At 35.3% G+C, this 25,135-nt stretch overlaps 1 protein-coding gene across 11 annotated transcripts in view; it reads left to right on the forward strand.

Annotated features, from left to right (window-relative positions):
* RABGAP1L (RAB GTPase activating protein 1 like) overlaps positions 1-25,135 on the forward strand; it is a 755,410-nt gene that overhangs the window by 104,397 nt on the left and 625,878 nt on the right. For all 11 annotated transcript variants that reach the window (XM_042925081.1, XM_042925083.1, XM_042925080.1 and 8 more), the window contains 3 exons: positions 6,163-6,229; positions 12,173-12,275; positions 15,770-15,936. In XM_042925081.1, coding sequence (XP_042781015.1) covers positions 6,163-6,229; positions 12,173-12,275; positions 15,770-15,936 — 337 coding nt within the window. The remainder of the gene's footprint in view (positions 1-6,162; positions 6,230-12,172; positions 12,276-15,769; positions 15,937-25,135) is intronic.

Below are 25,135 nucleotides of genomic sequence, written 5' to 3' on the forward strand. Positions count from 1 at the left end.
GTATGTTCTTGAAGTTTACTGGTTGATAATTTAAAAAAGAGAAGAAAAAGACCTAAAAATATTACCTCTTCTTTAATAGCCTCCTTGTAGATTAAATTCTCTGTACTGATAGCGAATCTAAAGCAATCCTAAGCATCTATTTTAAATTATTTTTTTCCTAGTAATTAGTCCTAGTGTTCCAGGTAATCTTAGGGGGAAAGTAAAAACTTCCCACCTGAAGATTGGAAAGAAAAGAACAGCCAGTGTTTTAAACCTGTTTTGCTTACAAGTATAAAACTTAATGGAGAGACTTCTTCCTGTGACTGATGGCATTGAAGCTAGTAAAGTTCTTAAGATCACAACTGTGGAGTCTTTGATCTGGATTTGGATCCTGGCTCTACAGTGACCTTGGCCAAGTTATTTAACTTGTCTGTGCTTCAGTTTCTAATGTGTAAGTTGTGAATAATACCTAAGAATTTGGAGAGGAAAAAATTGGGTAATACCTGTGAAGTATTTGGAATAGTCCCTGACTCAGAATAAATGCTTAATAAATGCTTTTTGTTATTACTGTTGGTGGTATTATCACTAGTACCACAATCATGATCGTTACTGAGACTGTTTTGAGTGATAAGTGGAAATCAGAGTAGCCTGCAGAACCGGAGTAGACTGCTACATGAGAAGGCAAAGCTGTGGCTAGATTTTTTAGAACTTATGTGTATAGACAAGGAGGCATTATTTTACAGTTATGATAATGCACAAATTTATGTTACTTTGGTTTAGTTAAATAACACCAGTCCTGTAGCCACGTGGTTCAAATTTTTGTTACCATAGTATATTAATTTTGAGTAATTGTAGAAAGTGAAAACTTTGCTGTTAACTCTTCAGTGCACTGTCACTACATAAGTATAGGATCAGTGACCAGTCACATCACTTCATTCACATTCTGTTGATAGTGGTCACAGCGTGTCTGTTGCTTAGTTAACTCTCAGACCACAGAGTGTGTTGTTGTGTTGCTCCTTACCGCTCAGTGGGAAACCTCCCGAACATTTCACAAAAATGGATAATTGAAAGAGTTGGCCAACAAAGATCAAAGTGCAGGAAAGAAATGGAAAGTGGTAATGTGGAAAGTGAAATTTCATGCAATCTTAGAAGATTTGGAAATGGTGACAGCAGAACGAGAACAGGACGAGACCTAAGCCCTGTGTGAAGCTGTGGTATGAGCCGTTCTGAAAAAGTCTGATAGACTCTGATGGACTCCATCATCTTTAAGTTCAGTAGTAATAGAAAGGTGCTTATGGTTGAAATGAAGCATTTACTTCTACTTTGGATGAAGACTGCAACAAAAACTAAAATTCTAGTTAGTTTTGCTAGCGTTTAAGCCAACATTTTGAAGTTAGTTGCCACATTGAATGGGAATGATAATTACAGGACTGGAGACAATGCAGTTTCTTAGCTAAGTTTTGGAAGAAATATGGTAGAAGCATGCTGTTAAAAACATTCATGCATCATGACAGGAAGCAGCAGTGAATAGTATGCATGTGGCATGGCAGAACCTTTAGTGCCCTGTGCAAATAACTCTGCGGGATTTGAACTGGACGTAGATGGAATTAGAAAGGAATAGGACCACGGGAATGTTGACATTGCCGCTATTCAGTGGAATCTAGATAGGCAGGCAGAGGATTAATCTAGCAGCATAAATAAAGTGGTTGCGATGAAATGTCGCAGAGGAGGTGATGCCAGCAAAAGCTCCACATTAAAGGAGCCCTCAGAGACCTTTCATAACATTAAAAGTGCAAAGGAGAAAATATTGGAAGCTGATTCAGACTTAGAAAGGAACGTGAGTTCCTCAAAGAAAAGACGCTTACCCCATGTTGTGAATTGTATGAGAGGAAAGCAAGCACTGTTCAAGCTAGTCTTAATAATTGTTTCCAAAGAAGCAAAACACCTTAATTGTTTCTAAGCGCTTTAAGTTACAAGGGGCTAAATAAGTTTCACTTTTTTTCCTCCATTTCTTTATATACTTAAAACTGACAGTAAAGAGTTTTTTAAAGTTTTGACAAAACAACAAAAAAGTTGTTTGCAAAACAATCATAATTTTTCCCATTGATTATAACATCGCTTTGTACAGTTTTGGCTTGTGTGGTTATTTTAATGGTTCCTCATACTGTGCGCAGTGAGGAATACCTGTGTATCTATCTCTACTTGATCCCTTTAGTCAGGGAAAAGCAATCCCAACATTTCTCACCTGGAAGACTTTTCCAACTATCTTTTTTTTTTTTTTTTTTTAACTTCTTTAGTGTGAGACTGGGATTCCAGTTTTTTCAGAATTTAGCTTGTAGTGTGTTTGTATATTCTGAAAAGAAATCTAATTGACTTACAGCTTTTCTTTGTATTTCTGTTTACCTCCTTCTGACATACTGTCACTTTTCATTTTAACAACGAAAGTTCAGTTAAGAGACAGTGTTCCTTGACTGGTATTGATAGATGTTTGCCTCCTTTCCTTTTCCTTTCTTCCCTTCTTAATTTTTATCGGTAGTCTTCTAGCAGCATAAATGGAGGTAAATAGAATCCTAATCATTTGATGGACTAAAAGCAAAAGTAAAAAAATCCAGTTTCCTGTTGCAGGACATTAACATACCATCTTTGTTTTTCTCACTTTTTTCCATTTCTGAAGTCTAAAGCAGTGCTAGATGTGCTGAGTTTAGGTGATTGTATGGATGCTAACTTGCTGTTAAAAGCTCTGTTTTGAGTAAAAACTCATAGGTATTATGGAAGGCTAAACTTTCTCTGTTTTTTTTTAAGTTTTTTTTTTTTTTTTTTTTTTTTTTTTGGAGAGAGAGAGAGAGACAGACAGACAGCATGAGTGGGGGAGGAACAGAGAGAGAGGGAGACCCAGAATCTGAAGCAGGCTCCAGGGTTTGAATTGTTAGCACAGAGCCCGATGGGGTGCTCAGACTCACAAACCACAAGATTGTGACCTGAACCAAAGTTGCTGCTTAACTGATTGAGCTACCCAGGCACCCCAGACTTTCTCTTCTTAATAGTGGCAATTGTAATAATAATTTATAATTGGCAACTGCTTTATAGTTTACAGTGTATTTTCACCATGAGGTTTTTCATCTTTACGTTAACAGTGAGCCTGTAAGCAGATAACATTTGTATTTCAGAAATGTTGAAAGTGAGATGTTGCAGTGTATAACTTGTCCTGGGTCACATAAGGAATTTATAATCTTTTCTGATAGGCTAGGGAGACGACAGAGTTCAATGTATAGAAGACCAGCAGTTTTGGATCATGGATATGGACTTGCATCCCAGTCCTTTAACGTAATAGCTTTGTTCTGGCAAATCACTTCTACCTTCCTGAAAACAAGCTTTGTCATTTTTCATATGCAGATTGCCTTGAAATGTAAAATGCAGTAATATGGTAATGTCTGACTTAAGGTTGGCTTGGGCTCAGTTGGTTAAGCGTCTGTCTCTTGGTTTTGGCTCAGTCATGATCTCACAGTTTTGTGAATTCGAGCCCTGTCTTGGGCTCTGTGCTGGCAGCACGGAGCCTGCTTGGGATTCTTTTTCCCCTCTCTTTCTACCCCTTCCCTGCTTGCGCTGTTGCTGTCTCTGTCTCTGTCTCTCTAAAAATAAATAAACTTAAGAAAAAGTTAAGTATCTGTTACAATTAATGTAATAATATAATATCTCATTCTAAGGAGGTTTGATTGCAAGTTTTGGTCAGGTCAGCCTATTTACTATATTATAAATATTGTTGGATATGCCTCATCTGTGCTTTATACAGCAGTCCTAGAACTTACCATATCAGGTTGTAATTCCCTGTTTACTTGTATTTTCCTCCTCCAGTAGACTGTGAACTGCTTGAGAAAACAGGTGTGATGGCAATTTTGTACATTATTTATAGAGTTAACAAGGAAAGGTTGAATGCTTTGACCTCCCCAATGAAACACTTAATATCTGCATTAGGTGTTTGTGGTACTAATAATATCTATCTAATTACTGACACATTATTCCTAATAGACCTCGCTTGTCTCTGTAGGAAGCCTGATGTACTTTAATGAAATATAATTTTGGAAATGACTAATACAGCTTGATGGAGAAAAATTGTGCAGTCTTCGTGTTGGAAGAACTTACTTAGAGTTCATATATTATACCTCTCCCATTTTCTAGAAGAGGAAGCAGAGGCTCAAGGGAGTTAGGTGCTTTCTCTAAGGTCACACTCCTGGTTGGTGGCAGGATTTTTTGTTTATAACCCAGGAAAAGAGCAGCACATCAAAGATCATCAAAATAAAGTGAGAGCTGTTGCCATTTAAGGAAAACCTAAACTTCCAAGGCTCTTTTTGCAGTAGAATTTAACATAAGAATATTAAGAAAATATAAAATTGTACCAATTTTACCATTCACCTGCAAGTGCCTGGCAAAAAAAAAAAAAATGATGAAAAACTAAGTTTTCAAAAGAACAAAAAGGGATGCATACTAGATTGTTAACATTGGCTCTTAAGGGGGCTGACGTTACAGAAAGGATAAATTATATTTTCTTTATATATTTTGGTATCCATTAATTTTTTACAATAAGTATATGATAGTTTTTAATTCAAAAACCCTATAATATACAAATCTGTTCTTAAAAAAGCCATGAGAGATGCAAGCCAAAGCAAAGCATATGGTATTGTGAGAGAAGTCTTCTGACCTCATTGACCTGACTTCTTAGTTGAGGGGACCAAATTTTATATTTGAAAAAAAAATTCACTCTTTTATTCTTGCTTAGCAAGTATTTAAGCAATAGTATAAGAAATAGTACAGTAAATTACATAATTAACATTTAATTTGTACAGTGTATATTATAGGAATTAATAGGGAGATTTTTCGTTGTATAGTAATTGTATTAAAATTATGAATATTGAAGTATTTTTTAGTAGATTCCATTTTGTTCAGTGGTACACTAATATGTTTGAACTTTATCTTTGTCATGTACTTGATTGATTTTGGATGCCAAAAGAGAACCATGAGCATGGTATCCTCAAGTACTCACAGGAAGTATATATTGTTTTACCACTTACTAGACTCATAATTGGGATAAGACTTGTTCATGGAAGAAAAAGCTGTGCTATTAGAAAGGTAAACTTTCAGAAAATAAAAAGGATCAGATTGATGTGTCAGCTGCCAGTATTTTGAAATGAAAAAAATCTTAACATATTTATTTACATTCTCTATCTCTGTATGAAATGTTCCATAGCATATTTAAAAATTTTGGAGAGCTGCAATACAAACACTCTAGTAAGTGTGGCTATGTGTTGTTGGCAGAGGGATACTGAAGACAGATCACATTGCCTCTAGATTTATAAGACCTATTTAATAGGGAAAAGAATTTGAGTAAATTGTCAAATTTCTCTAGACTCTACTTTTCTTACCTAAAAGCAGAAATAATAATAGTCTAACAAAAATAAAAACGTTAGATTTAGCTAAATTTTAGAGCTTATGAAAATCCTTCACAAATAAAGTGGTAGTATTGATGGGATTCCTAAAGCTTCTCTAGCATCAGGAAACACAGAACAAAGTAAATAGTTAATCGTATATAGTATGTTGGATAATATCTTCACTAATATACTAATACATTTAGTAATGAGCTTCATATAACTTTTTTTTCAAACTTAAGGTATAATAAATATTAACAGGCTACTCAGTGAAAGTGACTGTTGAAGGCCAGGGTAGTTGTTTCTGTTAATCTGGCTTGATACAAAGAGAGAGCACAGTCTTATTTTTTTTTTTTTTAATCTCCTTTTTCATTTAATTGGGTTGGTTGATTTTGATCTGTATGTTTAAAATAACTCCAAGGCAAATAAAGTCTCATTTCTACCTAGAAATTAATTCATATCTCACTACTATGTTTTGTTTCAGTCAGTAATTTGTGGCCATTTTATCACAGTTTCTGATCATTGGTAATATTTTACATGTAGAAATAAAGATCTGGGAATTTAGATAACTTATTTCTATGTGATTTTATTATGTACCTCAATGAATTCTTTTTTTTGTGGTGTTTCTTTAAAAAAACCTAAAGCTACTTGTAAATACAGAGCTCAGATTGTGTAGTTATTATAAAAAGGCTTTTTGCTCACTGGGCTTCTATATATTCTTGATACCTTATTTGTCCTTTTTTTTCCCCCCCAATATTTTCAGATGTTTTGGAATGTTATTAAGCCCAGGTCGAAACGTGAAGAACAGTGACATGCATTTACTGGATATGGTAATGATAATCTTAAGCACATTAACCAAGTATAGATGATAGTTATTTTATATTTTAGAAGTATTTTCTATTTAAAGATTTTGTCATATTGTCAAAATTGTTTCTAACTTTCAGCTGTGTGGTAGTACTAATTAGATTTGGAAACCCAAACTTAAAATTACTTATGAGGGAGAGATTTAGGAAAATTTCCACCAAAAAATCATATGCTAAATTAAAGCAAATAAAAGGATAGTGTTATGACAATGTCCATCTATTCATCTATTTAGGTTTTTAGGAAGATAATCTTTTCTTTGAGCCAAAAATAACAAGTACATGATTATAACAGGCATGCTTAGAGTGAATATGGTGCCTTTCATTTATTTTAATGCACTATTATTATTTGAGGACTGTGATGAATGCTTTTGTTTTCTTTAAAGCACTTCCATTTTTGAATTTATACTCCTTGGTAACCTGTCCTTAGCAAAGTATATTTACTGTAGTTGTATTTGTTTAAGGAATGTTCTTGAAGGTTAATATATATTTGAAAGTTGATGTTTGATGTGAAAATAGTATACTATCTTTTAAACAAAAATATTGTACTTAATGAAAACATTTACTTTGTGATTTAGAAATGTAGGAAATAGAGTATTAGGTATAAAGTAGTTAAGTATAAAGTGACTTGACTGAGATTTTTTACACTTACCGATAGATAACAAGCACTACGTGTTTTCATCTTTTCAGCTGAGTTTTATAGATGTCAATTAAATATCATCAATTCTGTCAGCTTTTTAGAGTTATTCCCTGGTAATGTCACATTGATTTTCTAGTGGCCCTACAATGGTTCGTTGAACCTTTTTTTGAATACATAATTGTGTGGCAAGCATTGTGTGGAGTTCTGGGCTTATAGCTATGGTAAAACATAGCTCTTACCATGTGTGGGTTCATAGATTTGTGATGGAAGCAGATTCTTAAGTGTGTAACTACAGCAGTAGGTTAAGTGCTCTTCTAGATTGGTACAGTGAGCCACAGAAATACAGAGGAAGCATTGCACAGATAGGTAAGGTAAGAACAAACCAGTTCCACTGAATGTGAAAACAAGTCAGCTTTCTTCCATCGCTCTTTACAACCTACCACTAATACAAGTGGTTTTACCTAAGGCAAGTCATAGCATTTTGGAGTCCTGAAAATTCCATAAGGAGGTAGTTTAGGAACATGCAATACAAGTTCCTAGGTCTTAGTTAGTCATGGTCTTTTGGAGTTTAAAAGATTAAGGTGAATCACTGGCAGAGAAACCTAAATGCAGATTATAGAATTACAGACTGGCATTGAACTTCCTGGTCTTGAGTGTCTTTGGCAGAGCAGTCCTCCACTTTGAAGAGTCCATGTTGAAATCAAAGGGTTCGTCAGCATTGAAGCTTCTGTACAACAAATAGTTGATAAAATTGGGAGGGTTTGTGTTTGCAGTTATCAGTAGTTGTGATTTATTACTGATCTTTGTGCTATCTTACTACATGGTTATTGAGCTTTGACTAGACCACATCTCATAAAATGGAACTTATAATGGAAACTATGGGACAGTTCTGATTATTACGAAGTCAATTCTTTGTAATCACCAGAAGTCCTATCCCTTATAAGTTAGCCTAATTAGCCTTGGTTCTTCCCTCTAGAGCAAGATGTTATGTTCTTCTATGACTCGTTTAATTATGTGAACACTTTGAAAACAAATTTCACTTTCTTGCACTTTTTTTTCTGACAGACTTTGAAAAATCCTACAATTGTATTTAGTTTCACAATTTGTGAGACTTTTCTTTTTATCTTGAACAATTTTTAAGAATGCTAACTTTTCTTCCCTGTGAGTATTTTCTAATAAGCAAGATGAATTGAGACATTTTGTAAGTTTATAAATTTAGTTTAATATAAGATCTACATGAAAGAGAAAGTCATATTTATAGGTGAAAATATATTTTAGTCAAATGTCCATATTACTTACACATATATATTATATAAACAAAATCATGTATAAATAAAATTTGTTTTTTTGGGGATACAAATAACAGAGACTCCATTGTCTTCCAGTAGTGAGAATATTTTTGGTGAATATCCTTGTACTGTAGGAATAAGGAAATGAGAATTTTTGATCCACAGCCATTGATACAGTTGGTGAGGAAAATTTTTCCTTTACCCTTCAAGGTTCTTTTGGCTAGTCTAAGAATTAAACTGACATGAGACAGATTAACAAGAGAGAATTAAATTTAATTCCATATGTGTTGGGGCTTCATAAGAATATGGTGCCTACAGGTAGTCAGGCAATGAGGTTTATATGCCATTCTGAGCTAAGGAGAAGGGGTAGAAGTTGGGGACCTCAAAGGGAAAGGAGACAGTCCATAGGAAGATGAAAAAAAAGTAAATGTTTGGCAAACAAATGTTTGCTAGACCACTCAGAAACCATGGGACATAGGAATTTTAACAGACTTTGCTAAGTTCCTCCCTATTTCACCTGCTTTATTTTATACTGTAGTTATCTATGGTCACTATAAGGGGGAGGTCAGAGGTTCTTTCCCAGTCTTTTGTTTTTTAAAATAATCAGACTAAAAATAGCCTACATGCCAAAGAGATACATTTTGAGGTGCTAAATTTTACTCCCCTTTAGTACCTAGGAAAAGCATAACTGCAAAGTACCAAGAAGAGCTGAAAACTCAGTAGAGCCTGGTTTCTTGGAACTGGAATGTAATTTAAAAGTCCTAGAAATGCCTCGGAAAGCTTGTGGAGCTTTACAATTAACCATTTATTGACACTGGGCCAGTAGCTGGACTCATAGTTACAAATTCATTTATATTTTAATCCAGTATGCTTATAATCTTTGTGTAGAAAAGCAGAAATAAAATTTTCATGAAACCGTTCTTACCCCTTCCTTAGGTGTATGAGGAACTCTATTTTTCTTCTACTTGACTAAAATGTCTGGTCATAATCCACTAAATTGATTTGATGATCCACAAATGAGTCACAAATTGCTGTTTGGAAAACATTAGCCTCTCAGCTCCCAAGGGTCAGGATCATTTTGTTTTCCTTGTTGGATACTTAATAGGCATAGACCATGGCTTATAGTAGGCTCATATTTGCTTAACAAATGGATAGATTAACACAAACTTACATTTTTTACTTTTTCTGTGTGTTATTTCTTTCCAGTACCGTGTGTCTGCTTTACCCTACTGTTTGCCTACTTGACCTCATAGCTTCAGCTTGCTCATGACTTGACAGTTCATTTGTGGCTTACTGTGTTCTCCGGCCTCTGTGTTATGCCCTTTCTGCTATGTTCCCATTGTAAACTGCCACATTCTGTCTGTATTTCCTAGTTTATTTTCCTAAGAGGAGGGCACCTAGAGTTCCTGCCTTTTCTAGTTTGGGTAGAGACTTAGGTTGTCCGGATGTCCCTTACCTGCTGTCCCTGATTTTGTCAGCTCTGCTTGTGGTGGAGACAGAAGAGTTAGGAAGAACTCTTCAGCAAAGACAGTTGAAGAAGCATCTTTTTTTTTTTTTTTAATTAAAATATTTTTGAAAATGTTTGTCATTTTTTTTTTTTTTTTTTTTTTTGAGAGAGGGAGAGTGAGAGAGAGAAAGCCAGGGAGGGGCATAGAGAGAGGGACAGAGAAATCCCAACCAGGCTCAGCACTGTCAGCGCAGAGCCCGATGTGGGGCCTGAACTCTTGAACCATGAGATCATGACCTGAGCCAAAACCAAGAGTCAGACGCTTAACTGACTGAGCCACCCAGGTGCTCCAAGAAGCATCTTTATCAGAGGCTGGGAGCAAGCCAGTCTGCGTGATAGAAAGGTCTAGTTCAATAACAAAAATGCAGTACTTGATGAGGAGAAACTGTTATTGAGGGCTTTTGATGTAAGACAGTATTATTGCGGTGGTGTATTATGAGAACTACAAAGACATAAAAATACAGATGTTTGAGTTAGGCTATTTTGGTTATAAGAAACAGAGATCCACTTAGAACACCTTGAAGATAGAAGAGGTTATTGATCTTCATGAAATTGTACCTAAACACTGCAAAGTGGTTTTTGCTATTTGGACTTTTCCTGTCTGCCTCACGTCCCCCCATGGGCTTGCTCTTTCTTTGAGTCTCTTTTTTTTGCTTGAGCTCCTTCTCTTTTTTTCACTGCTGCCCTTGATCCCGGAGATCTGGTGCTCTGCCCCCCTGTCTTTCTATACCTCCTTCCCTCCCCTCCCCTCTCCCTTTCTGTTTCCTTCTTTCTGTCTCCTCTTTCTCCTTCTCTTCCCCTTTCCCTCCTTGCCTTCATCTCTCCCTCCCTGCACCTTCTCTGCCCCTTTTCTTTCTGCTCCTCACTCTTCCTTCTTCCTTCCCTGTCTCCCAGTATCTGCCTTTGTATTTTGACTGCATGATCATTTTTAATGGTTTTTTGTTTTTCTCCGTTTCTCTCCTACCACTTAACGGTTTCCTAATACTCTACTCTTCTTTATGTGTTCTTTCCTACTTTTTAATTTCTGTTATCACTTCATTTTTTATGTGGCCTGTCAGTGCCTGGCTTCTTATTAAAACCTTTCAGCTCCACTGCTGACTGCCTACTTTTCTTGGTGTTTGTTAATTGAAAGAAATAATTTGATTGGGCTCACTCATCTTTCTGGAGTCAAGCATGGCACAAGCTCTTGTTCAGAAATGGATTGGGTTTTTTTGGGGGTCAGATGCCCATTCTTGTTTTGAATGGGGACCTAATGAGAAGGTAGAGAGGATAGGCACAGGGAGGGAGAGAGGAAGGGGTGGGGAGACAGAGAGAGAATGAATATGAATATATGAAAGTGTTGAAGGTGCTGAGTGAATTTCCTTAACGTGGCCTTGAGTGTACTTCATCTCCGGAATGCAGGGTCCCTGCACTCAAGCTGTACAGTTCGATTAGTGAAATACCACCAATACATTAGGAAAATAAACACAATAATTACCAAATGACAAATAATTTTATAGGGATTCAGAGAAGCTTCTGTGTTGGGGTAAAATTGGAAAAACAGTATTTATCTTTGTTTTAGTCTGATACTTCTAGCACTCTATTCATAATATGAGGAAATGGGCACAGGAAATTTAAAGTTCTGTAGATAATACACTTTTGCATATGCACATACTTGTATGCTGTGTGCCGTTCTCCCGTGGGCACACCTCTAACCTCCCCTCCCCTGCACACGTACATACATGCACGTAACTGTATATGATCCTGCTTTCACGATAGGAGTTGCCGGCTTCTTCAGTGAGGGTCAGGAGTGGGCTTAGTAGGAGCCTGAAAGAGTGGAGGAGATGAAGAAGGGGAGAAGGAGTGAAGGGAAGGAGGGAGCAAGTATAAGAGTGAATGGGAGATAATCAACTTGGGTGTTGATTACCTCTATTAGCCTCCTAACATTGGTTACTGATCGTAAGCCAGTATACAAGTATCCAACATAGATAATAGAAAAGTATGAACTTTCAGAAGTGTTAATTGTGATAAAGTAAATTAATATTTTAAGAATATACTATAAGTTAGAACACTGGAAGAAAAATACCGTTTTTCTGTTGACTTACTATTAATTCAATTTAAATATCTTCAGTGAGATGTACACTATAGTTTTAATAGAAACTGTGGACAACCTTGTATGTAGGTATATGAAATTATGACCAGAAGTCTAAGATAAATATAACTTCACTCCAATATTATGTTTTTGTGAGTCAGTATATGAAGGTACAGCTCCTTCTATCCAAGAGGTACGTGTCTGTAAATAGAAACTCTGAAGAAAGCCTTAGAATTTAATAAGGAAAGAAATGCTTTTGTAGGGTGGTGAATAATACAGAAAAAAATCCATTTGTAAATCCAAATTTTATTAAATTTGATTGCTTAAAGTAAGATATGTTTATAATTTAAAATGGTGATTTTCCTGATGCATGTATTCTCAGTAATTTCTGTCTGAATTTTTATAGGAATCCATGGGAAAGAGCCATGATGGAAGAGCTTATGTTATTACCGGCATTTGGAACCCCAATGTGCCAATATTTCTGGCACTTAATGAAGAAACCCCAAAAGGTAACTTTTCTCAAATTATTCATTATTATTTGCTTTAAATTTTATATTATGGTCAATGTTGTTTTGCTGTGTTTTTAAAAATTCTGGAGCTTATTTAAAATGAAGTTATTTAGATTTCAAAGTCTTTATTTTTTATTTTTAAATGTTTATTTATTTATTTTGAGAGACAGCATGAGCAAGGGAGGGACAGAGAAAGAGTGAGAAACAATCCCAAGCAGGCTCTTTGTTGTCAGTGCAGAGCCTGATGTGGGGCTCAATCCCACAAGTGGTGAGATTGTGACCTGAGCTGAAATCAAGAGTTGGATGCTTAACCAACTGAACCAACCAGGAGCCCCATACATTTTGCAGGTTTTTAAAAATACTTTATGCATTATGGGGAAAACCTCCACTTTCAAAAGAATCTTCCTCAAAGATATGTGAATTAGTTTTATTAGATTATGTAGAAAATATTTGGGGTTTGTGCTTTATATGTTACTATAGTGTTATTTTATTTTGAAGCAGAGTATGGAAGAAATAGGGAAAGCAAATTCTGGAATTTTGCATATCTTTGGTAACTGTTCTCTGTTTTCCTTATAGATTACTTATGTTTTTTATTTTTAAATTACTTTTCCAGTCTTTTGACCTTTGGGATCTTAGTAATGTGTATTCAGGATTTCATTTGTGGTAAACGCTTTTTTCTGCGTTGTTTACCTTTTCATTTTGTTAGACATGTCTAGTGTTAAACGATAAGTTTATGAGTGGTAAATAGTACATCTGTCATTCTTCCCATTGTGTTTATTTTTATTCCTACTTTATCCAGATATCTGTTAATTGTCTGTGTTTTTTACCCCTCTGCCATCTGTCCTTAAACTAAAATTTAAATTTTTACCTCATGAGTTACAACTAATGTTATAAGTTACACTAAATGCTTTACTGTGATTTAACCAATAATTTGTATTGAGAAAATAACGGATCCATTGGCTTGATCTTTTGTCTTATATTCGTTTCTTTATATCCACAGTAGATTTTTGGTTAAAACAGGAATATTAATGAATACTAATGTAGAAATATATTAATGAAGAGCATTACATGGTAATTATTCTCAAATTTCTTTAGCAAGAATATTTACCAGTTGCATAAATTGCATGCATTTGATCACACATGAAGCTGTCTATTTCAAAATGAGGGCTAAAAAGATAGAAAAATAATAATGATTATAGAGCCTTTCATGTATTAGGAATAAATAATTTTTACACCCACAGTTTGTAAATTCTGCCTACAGGCTTGTAAAGACCAGCCTGTAAACTTCTGTCTTATAATCATTCAGAAAGTAAACATGAAAATGAGAAAAATAAGCCAGTTGATAATTATGAAGAATAAAATATAAGAACTTCAAATAGTGAGTTATAACAGCGATTTTTATCTGTTTTTAATGTAACACATAGTTCAGTTTGATTTTGTTCTTTAATAAATCTTTGGTCTTCTATCAGAAGATAATATATTTTAAAGTTTATTTGTTCTATTAAAATAAACTTAATACTATATTACAATAATATTCTTATCCAAAAGATAATGTATTTTAAATTTAAAATTATTTCATATGCCATGAAAAACACTGACTTGATTTCTAAAATTTCCAAATGATGTCCCTGAGATTATAACTTACTCAAAGGATTCATGAAAAACTTTGACTTCTTACAGAAGAAGTTGAAACTCTGGAGATGAAATGTCTTAGATCTTTTCACTGTACCACCAAGCTGTGTTTTGTATTCTGTTTTGTGTTATTGTCTCTTACACTTTGATAGTACTCTCCTTGGACTTTAAGGTCTGCTAAGTCAAGTACAGTGTCTAGTGAATCCTCATTTCTCTTGAATTTGCAGGTAGAATGCTTGCATTTAGTAAGAATGTAATGAATTTTTTGTTGAATTTGACATTAATAGAAGTGTAGTTGACATGCATAAATGTTGTATAATGTTTTTTAAAAACACTATTGAAGGTTTCTTCTAATGGGCTTAGTTATTTGAGCTTCGAGAACTAAAAATGCTGGACAAAATAAAATTTAAAAATATTTAAGAAGTAGCAAAGAAATGACAATATGGAATAGCCAAACCCAGACTGAAAAACCCAATAAGAGGAGCCTGGCTGGCTTAGCTGGTAGAGTGCATAGCTTTTAACCTCAGGATTGTGAGTTCAAGCCCCCACACTGGGCATGGGGCCTACTTAAAAAAAAGAAAAGGAAAAAAAGAAAACCAATGAATCTCAAGTAGGGTAAATAAAACAAAATAAAATCCGTATTTCAGCCTATTGTGAAACTAAAGGAAACCATTAGACACTAGCCTACAAGATTCTAGATCTAAATTAAAAAAGGCTATGGTGGTTCAGTTGGTTAAGAGTCCCACTCTTGATTTCTGCTCAGTCAAGATTTCATGATTTGTGAGATTGAGCCCCAGTTTGTGAGATCGAGCCAGGCATTGGGCTCTGCACTTCCTCTCTCCCTCTCTCTTTGCCCCTCTTCTGTTCATTCTCTCTCAAAATAAAGAAACACACTTAAAAAAAACATTAAAAAACTTAAAAAAAATAAAAGTCTGTGGCCAAGTAAGCATTTTAATTTTTTTTTGAGGTTTTATTTATGTACTTGAGAGAGACAGAGAGAGACAGCACAAGTTGCGGAGGGGCAGAGAGAGAGAGAGAGTGAGAGAAAGAATCCCAAGCAAGCTCTGAGCTACCAGTGCAGAGCCTGATGTGGGGTTTGAACTCATGAAACCGTGAGATCATGGACTGAGCTGAAACCTGGAGTTGGATGCTGAACTGACCGAGCCACCCAGGTGCCTCGGCCAAGTAAACATTTTAAATAATAACTGAAATTGTGACTGATAGCACTATATTATTGCCTAAAATTACTTGCCAAGACTCTGATATAGATATATAACTGTACAGAAGAACCTTAATCAGTGTTTTTCCTGAACATACAGTGAGAGGACAATGAGGGTACTGACAGACCTTAAAGCATATACAACATTGCATAAGCATTTTCCTGTACAAATTTAGCATCGTGAAGGTTGAACATCTCTTTTGATTTGACCGTCCTCATGCATCTCATCAAAGTGAATAGTTTCTTGTATCTCTTTTTATAAGATGAAAGGGCAAATTCTTGTGATTTTCCAGAGTTTTTTGGGGAAATTTGAAAGATAGTTTTTGTGTAAAAGAAAATTACATCTTATCTGAAAATTTTATTTTTTATATTAAAGACCTGATTTGTGGAAGGAAAAAGTAAGGTTGTCAGAGATTTTGACCATTGGTTTAGATAGGATCATGAGTATTGAGAAGCATACTTGGAAAATGTGTTTGTTTACCCATTTAATCAAAGAGACAGTACAACATTTAAAATTAAACATAGATGGTAACATGATTGGAAAGGACCTTAGTTTTTTCATAAGTGGGGAACCTTTGTTTTCTTAAATAGTCAAGGAATGATAAAGACATCATAATGTATGTATGGAAAATTTCTACTGCAGATAAGCGGGTGTACATGACTGTGGCAGTGGATATGGTAGTCACAGAGGTGGTGGAGCCTGTCCGCTTTCTCCTGGAGACTGTCGTACGGGTGTACCCTGCAAATGAGCGATTTTGGTATTTCAGCAGAAAGACTTTCACAGAGACGTTCTTCATGAGGTTGAAACAGGTAGGACCTTTTGTTCTTTTCGTATAATACCCTGTATTTTTTTCTAGTATTTTAACACCAAGATAATTTTGTAAGTAGTGATAAAAAGCAATAAAATTGTTAGTATAATCAAGTGATGTTTATTGTCAACCAATAGAATATTTGAAAAAGCTACATCTAGGTAATGTAAGTTAAAAGAAAAAGGGGATAGTGTAATAATTATGTACTTTATTCACTGGAAACCTGTAATGTGTACATGTGAAGTATCCACATACTTAACTGAAATACTGATTTTATATATAAAACAACATCCTTTTATAGATAGTTTTTTAAAACCAAAAAACCAGAACACGGAAATAGCATATCTTTATAAAGTTATAATGAAACATTTCCAAGTAATGCCTATTATTGTCATTATTATTTCTACCAATATATATATGAATATATATGAATCAGTAAGATTATAAAATTACTTTAATACTAAAATTAGCAAAAGTGGGGTTTCTTTGACATCCCTATATTAGGCAGTGTTAGGTAACATACATAATTTTTGTTTTGTAGTGAAGGACGGAGGTATCAATGAAAAATAGTTTGAATTCTAAGGGTCTGTTTTGTGAAATGAGGGTAAAATCCTCTATTTAAATAATGGAAATCCTTTATTTATTATTTAGTACTACCACTTCCCAAATTTAATAATGTTTTTGCTGCTTCATAGATGGTACTATGTGAAATGTAATGTGGTAAAAACAAGTGTCAGCATAGCGAACAAATAAAGAAGCCACTTACCTGTATATATGTATGTATGTATGTATGTGTATATATATATATATACACATATATATATGTGTATATATATATATGTGTGTATATATATATATATATATATATATATATATACACACACACACACACACACACACATATATATATGGCTCAGCTAGGTACTTTGAAATGATTGTGTTTTCTTTGTTTTTCATAAAATTACTAGAACAATGGTCTGACACAACTTTTATTACTATTTAGACCATTTCCTGTCTTTGTAGCATATTCTAGTGAAGATTATATGAACAGTATTCAAAATATTAGTCTCCTGAGTATCTTTTCATATTTTATTATGATATATTTTCCTCCCTCTCTCCCTTCTTATGTTTGATTTTTTTGGTAGCTTAATTGTTCTCTCAAGAATTCACTTGTTATTTTGAGCCAGAGGATTTTTCAGAGTTGTGTAAGAGTAAATAAAGGAGCTATGTAGAAAGTGGTCATTGTTCTTCCAGTGACAGTTAATAAATTATATGAATTCTTCCTTTCTGAGACCTGATAAAAAGTTAGCTTTTTCTTGGGGCGCCTGGGTGGCTTACTCGGTTAAGCGTCCGACTCTTGACTTCAGCTCAGGTCATGATATCATGGTTCGTGAGTTCCAGCCCCGTGTCAGGCTCTTTGCTGACAGTGTGGAGACTGTTTGGGATTCTTTCTCTCTCTGCCTCTCTCCTGCTCATGCTCTCTCTCTCTCTCTCTCTCTCTCTCTTTCAAAATAAATAAATTAACTTGAAAAAAAAGTTAGCTTTTTCCCATATATGTGTGTTGATGTATATACATATATGGCATGATAAATGAGAGTACTGTGATTTATATATTTACATAAATGTTAAGGATATATATTAGAGTAAATTTTTATTATTAAATGTTATTTTCATATTTTAAAAATTACTGATGAGTGATTGAGTAGCAAGTAATTAAGCATTAAAAATACTGCATAAGGTTATTTCATGTGAATTAAGATTAAATTAGATTTACTTATAATCAGCTCTACTAAATGTGAGACTGATTTATTTTTTATGTTTATTTTTTATTCTTATATTGTGAACAATTTTATGCCAAAATAGTAGAAAATGTAGATTAAATGGACAAAATCCTCAAAAACACAGTTTACCAAAATGATGGACATAGGACTAAATAGAAAATCTGACTTGTTGTATCTATAAAATATGTTGAATATGCAATCAGAATTTTTCCCACAAAGTGAACTCAGTATGAAAACTTTCACTGGTGAATGCCTCCAAAGCCTGTGCACTTGGGAAATGTACACACATACGGACATGCGTATACATGAACATGAGAACACACACACATGTACGTATACATACACAGGCTACACCAAACTACACAGGCCTTCCCCTGAGAATAGACAAAGAAGGAGTACACCGCCCCCAAAGAACCCACCCCCCACCAAGACATTTTCAAGTTTTTATTAAATTCCAGTGAGTTAACATACAGTGTAATTATTAGCTTCAGGTGTACAATGTAGCGATTCAATACTCCATATTACACCTGGTGCTCATCACAAGTGTGCTGTGAAACTGGTTTAAATGAATATCAAACATGATGAAGATGATTTGTAACTTTAGTGGCATAATCCATGTTCAAGGAAAAGCTTGGGAAGCTATGGAGACTGAAGGCATACCTGCCCTGGGCAGGAATAAGGAAAATGAAAAAAATTGAAATCTAGGGAAGTTCAGTGAAGTACTAAAATTTATGTAGATAATTATTGCAAAGGCTGAGACTGTAACTCCTTATTGTAAGTCACACTATGTTGCTCTAAGGCCAGGCTACTTTCTTTCTTTCAGTATTTCAGAGACTGAGTCGGTTTGTGGCCATTGATAGTAATGTTGAGATGTTGGTCTAGACTAAACAGCATTGGTAGAAAGAAGGAATTAGGTGAGCATTGAATGCAGTTCATGGTTACCTTGGAAACTCTGGGTCCAGTCCATTCCTAATATTAAGGATTCAGAGGAGAATGGGTTAGTTTTAGTTTGAGTGATTTGGATTTCGGCGCTTAGAATCCTTCTGGGATTACTGGATTTACTGAATAAACCCAGAACTGGTCCTCTACTCAAACAGGATTAGAACAGATTTCTGGGGGATAATAACATATTGGTTGGGATTCCCTATCCCCGAATTCTTTTTTTTCTTGTTAGTTTTCCTGCTCTCAAATATAGCAGGAGTTTATTTGTATGCTGAGGAATGTAGGAAAATATGACTTACACTAATTAGTGTCCATTTGGGGCCAAATGGCATTTTCATTTCATTCATTTTCCACTCACAGGGAGTGAAAAGAGCATGTAAGAAGGGGACTGAATCAAGAGGGTCTGGGAAAGTTTCTCAGAGAGAGCCTTATGACCTGAGTCCTGACAGAGGAGTAGAATTTAATTACAGTATGTGCAAATGCCTAGAGGGCTGGAAAGACTAGGGAGCACAGAAGAGGGGAAGACAGTAGGTGATGAGAGGAAGCTAGGTCCCTGATCATGTGGGAATTTGTAGTCCATGGTAAGGGTTTTTTCTACATCAGCTTTATTGAAGTATAATTAGCACACAGTACAATGCACCCATTTTATGAGTTTGGGCAAATTTATACACTTGAATAGCCACCATTAAAATTAACATAGGCAATGTTTCTGTTACTCTTAAAAATTCCATTTTGCTATCCCAGCCATTCCTCCCCGGGCTCAGCAGTAATCTGTTTCTGTCATTATAGATTAGAGTTGTTTTTTCTAGCATTTCATACAACTGAAATTGCACACTATGAACTCTTTTCTGTAAGGCTTCTTTCATATAACAGTGTTTTTGAGAGTTATCCATGTTGTGTGTGTCAGTAATTCATTCCTTTTTATTATGAAATGATAGACTTTTGTAAGAATATACCCCAGTTTGTTTATCCATTTATCTTTTTGGAATTTTAGTTGTTTCTAGTTTTTGGCTAGTATGGTTAAAGCTGCCGTGTGCATGTCTTTGTGTGGACATAGGTTTTCATTTATCTTGGATAGATACGTAGAAGTGGAATAGCTGTGTCATACGGTGAGTGTATGCTTCATAAGAAACAGCCAAACTGTTTTCTAAAGTGCTTGTTCGCTTTATTTTCCCTCTGTCGATGTACATGTGTCCCAGTTTCTCTTCATCCTTGTCAACGCTTAGTATTGTCAGCCTTTTAAATTTTAGCTTCTTATGGATGTGTAGATATAACTGATTGCAGTGTTAATTTGCATTTCACATAGTGATTTTGAGCTTCTTATGCTTATAGATCATTTATGTATCTTCATTGTAAATGCTCAAATTTTTTGCCCACTATTTGTCTTCCTGCATTGCAAGAGTTCTTTATGTATTCTGAATATGTCTTTTGTCACATACACTTACTCCAAATATTTCCCCCTAACAATGGCTTGCATTTTTATTTTCTTAACAGTGCCTGTTGAAGAGCTGAATTTTTAATTTTGGTGGCTATATTTATCAAAAATTTTTTCTTGAATTTTTATTTGTACTATTTGACCATTGATTCCTGGACTCTGTATTCTATGCCATCGATGTTTAGGTCTGTTTTTGTACCAATAAATACCACACAGTCTTGAGCACTACAGCTTTTTAGTAAATTTTAAAGTCTGGTGTTGTAAGATTTCTGACGTTTTTCAAAGTTGTTTTGTCTTTTCAGGTATTTTGCATTTTCATCTGAATTTTAGCATTAGTCTGTCAGTTTGTTGAAAAATGCCCTGATTTAAAAAAAATTTTTTCTTAAATCTTTATTTATGTTTGAGAGAGAGACAGAGCACGAGTGGGGGATGAACAGAGAGAGGGAGACACAGAATCCAAAGCAGGCTTCAGACTCCAGCCTGTCAGCACAGAGACCAATGCGGGGCTCAAACTCACAAACCACGAGATCATGACTTGAGCCGAAGTTGGATGCTTAACCGACTGAGCCACCCAGGCACCCCTGCCCTGATTTTGATTGAGATTGCTTTATATCTGTATATCACTTTGGAAAGACTTACTATCTTAACAATATTAGGTCTTCCCCATATCTGAAAAGCTAACGTCACCCTCAATGGGGAAAAACTGAGAGCCTTTCCCCTAAGGTCAGGAACAAGGTAAGAATGCCCACTCTCATCACTTGTATTCAGCATAGTACTGGAAGCCCTAGCCGTAGAAGTCAGACAACAAAAAGAAATGAAAGGCTTCCAAATTGGTAGGGAAGAAGTAAAATTTTCGCTATTTGCAGATGGCATGATACTGTACATAAAAAACACGAAAGATTCAACCAAAAACTGGTAAGACCAAAACATTAATTCAGTAAAGTCACAGGATACAAAATCAGTGTATACAAATCTGTTGTATTTCCATATGCCAGCAATGAAGCAGCAGAAAGAGAAATTGAGAAAACAGTCTAATTTACAATTGTACCAAAAATAATAAGATACTTAGGAATAAACCTAACCAAAGAGGTGGAATACCTGTATTCTGCAAACTCTAAGACATTCAAGAAAGAAATTGAAGATGACACAGGAAATGGAAAGACATTCCATGCTCATGGATTGGAAGAATATTGTTCACTTGTCTATACTACCCAAAACAGTCTGCAAATTTAATGCAACCCCGATCACAATACCACCAGCATTTTTCATAGAACTGGAACAAATAATCCTAAAATTTGTATGGAAACACAAAAGACCCCAGATAGCCAAAGCAACCTTGAAAAAGAAAAGCAAAGCTGGAGGCATCACAATCCCAGACTTGAAAATATGTTACAAAGCTGTAATGATCAAAACAGTATGGAACTGACACAAAAATCAACCAATAGATCAATGGAACAGAATAGAAAACCCAGAAATAAACCCACAATTACATGATCAGTTAATCTTTGACAAAGCAGAATATCCAATGAGAAAAAGACAGTCTCTTTAACAAATGGTGTTGGGAAAACTGGACAGCTACCTGCAAGAGAATGAAACTGGACCACTTGCTTGCACCATACAAAAAAATAAATTCAAAATGAATTAAAGACCTAAAATGTGAGATCTGGAACCATAAAAATCCTAGAAGAGAACACATGCAGTAATTTCTCTGATATTGGCTGTAGCACCTTTTTTATGGATAGGTCCCAAGGCACGGGAAACAAAAGCAAAAATAAACCACTGGGACTTCGTCAAAATAAAAAGCTTCTGCACAGCAAAGGAAATAATCAGTGAAACTAAAAGGCCACCAATGGAATGGAAGAAGATATTTGCAAATGACGTATCTGATAAAAGGTTACTATCCAAAATATATAAAGAACTGATACAATTCTACACCCAAAAAACACATAATCCAAATAAAAAATGGGCAGAAGACATGAACAGACATTTCTCCAAAGAAGACATACAGATGATCATCATACCCATAAAAGATGCTCATCATCACTTATTATCAGTGAAATGCAAATACACATTACAATGAGCTCTCACTTCCCACCTGTCAGAATGGCTAAGATCAACAACATAAGAAATAGGTGTTGACAAGGATGTGGAGAAAAAGGAACCCTTTTGCGCTATTGGTGGGAGTGCAAACTGGTGCAGCCACTGTGGAAAACGGTATGGAGGTTCCTCAAAAAATTAGAAATAGAACTATCCTATGACCCAGCAATTGTACTACTAGGAATTTATCCAAAGGATACAAAAATGCTGATTTGAAGGGGCACATGCACCCCGGTGTTTATAGTAGCATTATTTGCAATACCAAGATACGGAAGCAGCTCAAGTGTCCATCAGTTAATGAATGGATAAAGAAGAGGTCACCTCAAAGGAATATTGTTCAGCCATAAAAAAGAATGAAATCTTGCCACATGGATGAAGCTAGAGAGTATATAATGCTAAGTGAAATAAGTCAGTCAGAGAAAGACAGATACCATTATAATTTCACTCATATGTGGGAATTTAAGAAACAAATGAGCAAAGAGAAAGAAGATAAACCAGGAAACAGACTCTTAACTCTAGAGAACAAACTGATGGTTACCAGAGGGGACATGTGTGGGGGTATAGGTGAAATAGGTGTTAGGGATTAAGGAGTGCAGTTGTCATGATGAGCTCAAGCTGATTGAAAATAAAAACTTAAAAGAAACTGATATCAAGCCTTCCAATCAATATACATGGCAAATCACGTAGAATATAGCTTTTCTTTAATTTCTCTGAGCAATGTTGTCAGTTATAGTAGATGGGTTTTGCTCATATTTTGTTCCATTTACCTCCAGATATTTAATATTTTTATGTGATTAAAAGATGTATTTTGGGTTTTTTTGTATATTTTTTAATTAAAAAAATTTTTTTAATGTTTGTTTATATTTGAGAGAGGAGACAGAGCACGAGCAAGGGAGGGGCAGAGAGAGGGAGACACAGAATCTGAAGCAGGCTCCAGACTCTGAGCTGTCAGCACAGAGCCTGATGCGGGGCTCGACTCATAAACCGTGAGATCATGACCTGAGCCGATGTCGGCGCTTAACTGATAGAGCCACCCAGGTGCCCCATTGTTTTTTAATTTTTATTTTTAATTTAATTTAATTTAATTTTTTATTTTATTTTATTTTATGTATTTTATCTTATCTTATTTTATTTTATTTATTTATTTTTTTCAATATATGAAGTTTATTGTCAAATTGGTTTCCATACAACACCCAGTGCTGATCCCAAAAGGTGCCCTCCTCAATACCCATCACCTCCCCAATACCCATCACCTCCCCTCCCTCCCTGATGAGGAGCGATGTTGAGCATCTTTTCATGTGCCTGTTGGCCATCTGGATGTCTTCTTTAGAGAAGTGTCTATTCATGTTTTCTGCCCATTTCTTCACTGGGTTGTTTTTCGGGTGTGGAGTTTGGTGAGCTCTTTGTAGATTTTGGATACTAGCCCTTTGTCCGATATGTCATTTGCAAATATCTTTTCCCATTCTGTTGGTTTCCTTTTAGTTTTGTTGATTGTTTCCTTTGCTGTGCAGAAGCTTTTTATCTTCATCAGGTCCCAGTAGTTCATTTTTGCTTTTAATTCCCTTGCCTTTGGGGATGTGTCAAGTAAGAGATTGCTACGGCTGAGGTCAGAGAGGTCTTTTCCTGCTTTCTCCTCTAGGGTTTTGATGGTTTCCTGTCTCACATTCAGGTCCTTTATCCATTTTGAGTTTATTTTTGTGAATGGTGTGCGAAAGTGGTCTAGTTTCAATCTTCTGCATGTTGCTGTCCAGTTCTCCCAGCACCATTTGTTAAAGAGACTGTCTTTTTTCCATTGGATATTCTTTCCTGCTTTGTCAAAGATGAGTTGGCCATACGTTTGTGGGTCTAGTTCTGGGGTTTCTATTCTATTCCATTGGTCTATGTGTCTGTTTTTGTGCCAGTACCGTGCTGTCTTGATGATTACAGCTTTGTAGTAGAGGCTAAAGTCTGGGATTGTGATGCCTCCCGCTTTGGTCTTCTTCTTCAAAATTACTTTGGCTATTCGGGGCCTTTTGTGGTTCCATATGAATTTTAGGATTGCTTGTTCTAGCTTCGAGAAGAATGCTGGTGCAATTTTGATTAGGATTGCATTGAATGTGTAGATAGCTTTGGGTAGTATTGACATTTTGGCAATATTTATTCTTCCAATCCATGAGCATGGAATGTTTTTCCATTTCTTTATATCTTCTTCAATTTCCTTCATAAGCTTTCTATAGTTTTCAGCATACAGATCTTTTACATCTTTGGTGAGATTTATTCCTAGGTATTTTATGCTTCTTGGTGCAATTGTGAATGGGATCAGTTTCTTTATTTGTCTTTCTGTTGCTTCATTGTTAGTGTATAAGAATGCAACTGATTTCTGTACATTGATTTTGTATCCTGCAATTTTGCTAAATTCATGTATCAGTTCTAGCAGACTTCTGGTGGAATCTATCGGATTTTCCATGTATAATATCATGTCATCTGCAAAAAGTGAAAGCTTAACTTCATCTTTGCCAATTTTGATGCCTTTGATTTCCTTTTGTTGTCTGATTGCTGATGCTAGCACTTCCAACACTATATTAAACAACAGCGGGGAGAGTGGACATCCCTGTCGTGTTCCTGATCTCAGGGAAAAAGCTCTCAGTTTTTCCCCATTGAGGATGATGTTAGCTGTGGGCTTTTCATAAATGCCTTTTATGATCTTTAAGTATGTTCCTTCTATGCCGACTTTCTGGAGGGTTTTTATTAAGAAAGGATGCTGAATTTTGTCAAAGGCCTTTTCTGCATCGGTGGACAGGATCATATGGTTCTTCTCTTTTCTTTTATTAATGTGATGTGTCACATTGATTGATTTGCGAATGTTGAACCAGCCTTGCATCCCAGGAATGAATCCCGCTTGATCATGGTGAATAATTCTTTTTATATGCTGTTGAATTTGATTTGCTAGTATCTTACTGAGAATT

The sequence above is a fragment of the Panthera leo genome, chromosome F3 (genome assembly GCF_018350215.1).
Source record: "Panthera leo isolate Ple1 chromosome F3, P.leo_Ple1_pat1.1, whole genome shotgun sequence".
Classification (NCBI taxonomy): Eukaryota; Metazoa; Chordata; class Mammalia; order Carnivora; family Felidae; genus Panthera; species Panthera leo.